This window comes from Corvus brachyrhynchos, unplaced genomic scaffold (assembly GCF_000691975.1).
Source record: "Corvus brachyrhynchos isolate BGI_N302 unplaced genomic scaffold, ASM69197v1 scaffold47, whole genome shotgun sequence".
NCBI classification, from domain to species: Eukaryota; Metazoa; Chordata; class Aves; order Passeriformes; family Corvidae; genus Corvus; species Corvus brachyrhynchos.
The window spans coordinates 1796973-1801448 of NW_008239292.1; the positions used below are offsets into that span (position 1 = coordinate 1796973).

Consider the following 4476-nt stretch of genomic DNA (forward strand, 5'->3'; position numbering starts at 1 on the left):
TGTGCCGCGCCCCGCAGGGCTGGATCCCTGCCTGCGGGAATCCCGGGATGTGGCACCGGGCAGGCCGCGGCTGGCGAGCTCTCCTCTCTCCACGCGGCTTTGGGAGCCCCGGCAGAGTGTCCACGAGGAAGCCTGGCTCTTTCCGCATCGCCGGGAATTTGGGGAATGATCCCGGCACCGACGGAGGGGAGCGCGGTCTCCGCAGCTCCGGCACCTCCCGCCTGGCTCCGAGGAGGCTGCGCAGCCCCAGGACCTTGGGGACAAGTCTTGCCGCTGCCTCCTGGCCTGCTGGCAGCGTCCAGAGCCGCGTCCCCTCCTTGTCCCCCCGTTTTATCCCTCGGGAAAGGCGGGGCCTTGCTGGCTGCCGAAGGGAGCCCCCGGGATGCGCTGCCGGGGGGCTGCGGGGCTGGACGGGGTCCCTGCGCCAGCGGGGATTTTGGGGAGCTGCCAGGAGACGCCCCACGGCCTCTCCTTGTCCCCTCGGGTGGCAGCTGCCCTCCTGCTCCGGCGCTGCCCGGTGCCACCGACAGCTCCGGCTCGGCTCCGGGGGACGGCGGCTCCGACACCCACTCGGTGAGCACGATCTGGGGCAGGGAGAAGGCGCGGCTCGCCGGGGCTGCCAGCGCCAGCGGCTCCCGGGTAGAGAATTCAGACAGATTAGGGGCCAGGCGGCAGCGGGGTTTGCCTGGGGGGCACCACGGGGCGCCACAAATTATTGGGGTCCCCCCACGCCGGCGCCTCCGGGCACGGCGGAGTTCCAGGCGGGAGTTTGGGCAGGGAGGGAGGTTCCGATCCCTCCTGCCCATCCCACACACCCCGCTGGGAGGGACAGAGTGGATAAGGACTGGAAAGGGGTGCTCAGCTCCCTCCTGGAGCCCTGACATCCCACAGGGAGGCACAGGGTGGATGGGGCTGGAAAGGGATGCTCAGCTCCCTCCTGTCCAGCCCTACATCCCACAGGGATCCACAGCATGGACAGGGAATGCAGAGAGGCTCAGCTCCCTCCTGTCCAGCCCTACATCCCACAGGGATCCACAGCATGGACAGGGAATGCAGAGAGGCTCAGCTCCCTCCTGTCCAGCCCTACATCCCACAGGGATCCACAGCATGGACAGGGGCTGGAAAAGAATTATCAGCTCCTTCCTCCAGCCCTGAAATCCCCTTGGGATCTTGAGCATGGACAGGGAATGGAGAGAGGCTCAGCTCCCTCCTGTCCAGCCCTACATCCCACAGCATGGACAGGGACTGGAAGGGGAAGCTCAGCTCCCTCCTCCAGCCCTGGCATCTCATTGGAGCAAAAAAGAATAGAGCAAAAATGAAGCTGGTGTTTCTGCACCTCCCGAATGCCTTTGGAAATCCCGCTGCCACCATCCAGCCGGGATTTCTCCATGCTGGTACAAACTGGGGGCACTGGTGTGAGAGCAGAGCTCCAGCGGGGGCTGAGCCATCCCAGCCGAGCTGCTCAGGGGCACCCGAGCTTTCATACCCTGAGGGGCAAGAAATTACCCCAAAAATGCTGCTCTTCCTGCCCCACTTCCCTGTTCCCGTCCCGAGGGACATCCATGGAATGCCTGAGGGAGCCGAGCCGAGGGCAGAGGAGCTGCAGAGATGCCCTGGCAGGATTGGTGCCCCTGCAGCTGCCCCGGAGCCTGGGGCAGAGCGGGAGGGAAACGCCAGCTCTGGGAAGGCCACGGAGCTCTGGGTGTGCAGCTGGAGCCATCCCAGCTCTGGAGCAGAGGGGCAGAGGGATGATCCAGCCCTGGTGTCCCAGGAGAGGGGAGGAACCCCGTAGGACCCCTGCAAGGGGCCAGACCCTCCCTCTGGGGACGAGCCAGAGCTCCCCTCGCTCCTGGCACGGCAGCAGCCCCTGTCCTGCTCTTTGCCCCCACCTGGGCATTCCTTGCTCCATCCCAGCCGCTCTCCAGGCATTTTCCTCCTGCTCTCTCCATCCTGGGAATTCCCTGCTCCATCCTGAGCACTCTCCAGGCATTTCCGCCTGTTTTCTCCACCCTGGCAATCCCGTATTTAATCCCAATCCCTCTCCAGGCATTTTCCTCCTTCTCTTCCTACTTTGGGCATTCCCTGCTCCTTCCCAACCGCTCTCCAGGCATTTTCCTCCTGCTCTCCCCACCCCAGAGCCCAGCATGGAGGTCAGGAGGGCCGGGAGAAACCCGGAGCCGAGCCCAGGCAGATCCAAGCGGACTCTGCTCCAACCCTTCCCTTTCCATGCACTCAGAGGGGGCTCTCCCATGCACCGCCCACCCCCCGGGCACCCAGCGTGGCATGAGAGCGGCGGGCGCTGCCCGTGCCGTGTCCGGTGCGGTGCTGGGGTGCCCCGGGAGCCTCCCGGGAGCCGCGGCCGTGGGTTAGTGCTGGGTCCGGTGCCGCGTCAGTGCCGTGAGCGAGGCAGTGGGGAGAGAAGCCGTTAATTAGTTGGTTAAATCAGAGAAAAGCGGCAGAGGTGAGCTTGGAAGAGGCAGAGGAGGAAGGCGGTGAGAGCGCAGCCCCGGGGAGCTGTTACCTTCCATCCTTCGGCTGCCACCGCGGCTCCGTTGGGCCACGGGTCGGAGTGGCCCGGGGACACGGCCTCGAGGGGGTCACAACGGAGCGTGGGGAGGAAAGGGGAGGCGGAGCTGCGCTGAAACACCTGGGGAGTCAAACACGGCGTTGGAGGGGGAAGGGCTGGGGCGAGCAGGGCATAGCCCGAGCCTGTCCGGGGCTCGCAGCAGGGGAAACCTTGGCGGTTGTCAGGGGCAGAGGTAGCATTGCCCCTGTGCTGCTGGCAGTGTCACTGGCCCCCTGGCCGGCAGAGTCAGTGGTCCCCTGGCCGGCAGAACCCACCAGTCCCCTGGCCGGCAGAACCCACCAGTCCCCTGGCCGGCAGAACCCACCAGTCCCCTGGCCGGCAGAACCCACCAGTCCCCTGGCCGGCAGAACCCACCAGTCCCCTGGCCGGCAGAACCCACCAGTCCCCTGGCCGGCAGAACCCACCAGTCCCCTGGCCGGCAGAACCCACCAGTCCCCTGGCCGGCAGAACCCACCAGTCCCCTGGCCGGCAGAACCCACCAGTCCCCTGGCCGGCAGAACCCACCAGTCCCCTGGCCGGCAGAACCCACCAGTCCCCTGGCCGGCAGAACCCACCAGTCCCCTGGCCGGCAGAACCCACCAGTCCCCTGGCCGGCAGAACCCACCAGTCCCCTGGCCGGCAGAACCCACCAGTCCCCTGGCCGGCAGAACCCACCAGTCCCCTGGCCGGCAGAACCCACCAGTCCCCTGGCCGGCAGAACCCACCAGTCCCCTGGCCGGCAGAGTCACTGGTCCCCTGGCCAGCAGAGCCACTGGCCCTCAGCTGGCAGTGTCACTGGTCACCTGGTCAGCAGTGTCACCGGCCCCCTGGCCAGCAGAGCCACTGGCCCTCAGCAGGCAGTGTCACTGGTCCCCTGGCCAGCAGAGCCACTGGCCCACAGCTGGCAGTGTCACCAGTCCCCTGGTCAGCAGAGCCACCGGTCCCCTGGCTGACAGAGTCACTGGTCCCCTGGCCAGCAGAGCCACTGGCCCTCAGCTGGCAGTGTCACTGGTCCCCTGGCCAGCAGTGTCACTGGTCATCTGGCCAGCAGTGTCACTGGTCCCCTGGCCGGCCGAGCCACCAGGCCCCTGGCCCGCCAGCAGTGTCACCGGTCCCCTGGCCGGCAGAACCACCAGTCCTCTGGCCAGCAGAGTCACTGGTCCCCTGGCCAGCAGTGTCACCGGTCCCCTGGCCGGCAGAACCACCAGTCCTCTGGCCAGCAGAGTCACTGGTCCCCTGGCCAGCAGTGTCACCGGTCCCCTGGCCGGCAGAACCACCAGTCCTCTGGCCAGCAGAGTCACTGGTCCCCTGGCCAGCAGTGTCACCGGTCCCCTGGCCGGCAGAACCACCAGTCCTCTGGCCAGCAGAGTCACTGGTCCCCTGGCCAGCAGTGTCACCGGTCCCCTGGCCGGCAGAACCACCAGTCCTCTGGCCAGCAGAGTCACTGGTCCCCTGGCCAGCAGTGTCACCGGTCCCCTGGCCGGCAGAACCACCAGTCCCCTGGCCAGCAGTGTCACTGGTCCCCTGGCCAGCAGAGTCACTGGTCCCCTGGCCGGCAGAGTCACTGGTCCAGTCCTGCTTCCTGCAGCATCACCAACCCCACCTGCACCATCACCTGTCCCACAACTGCACCATCCCCAGTCCTCCTCCCTCGTGGGGGAAAACCATCCAGAGAAAACCCATCCCCATCCCACTGGAGCACCTGTGCCGTGCTAAAACCCAGGTGAGCCTGGCTTAAAGCCCAGGGCGGGAGGGAAGTGCTGCAGGAGGACCCAGGCGTGCAGCACTTGTCCCCGGCGGTGCCACCGCTCCGTCCCCGCGGCCCCGGGAGGAGCGGGAACCCCCCTGCGGTGCCGGTGCCGGGGCTGGCACACCCCAAACCCCATCCCCAGCTGTCCCCCGAGCAGAAG

The 4476-nt window shown here is 67.1% G+C and overlaps 2 protein-coding genes across 2 annotated transcripts in view; both read right to left on the reverse strand.

Moving 5' to 3' along the window:
* LOC108448239 (collagen alpha-1(I) chain-like) overlaps positions 1 to 2788 on the reverse strand; it is a gene marked incomplete at its 5' end in the record, with an annotated part of 6187 nt that extends 3399 nt beyond the window's left edge. Inside the window, 2 exons of the mRNA XM_017740540.1 lie at positions 7 to 635; positions 2522 to 2788. Of these exons, the coding sequence (XP_017596029.1) occupies positions 7 to 635; positions 2522 to 2788 (896 nt within the window). The remainder of the gene's footprint in view (positions 1 to 6; positions 636 to 2521) is intronic.
* Positions 2789 to 3558: 770 nt separating this feature from the next.
* Positions 3559 to 4476, reverse strand: part of SRCIN1 (SRC kinase signaling inhibitor 1) — a 37546-nt gene continuing 36628 nt past the window's right edge. Inside the window, exon 11 of the mRNA XM_017740519.1 lies at positions 3559 to 4090. Coding sequence (XP_017596008.1) covers positions 3559 to 4090 — 532 coding nt within the window. The remainder of the gene's footprint in view (positions 4091 to 4476) is intronic.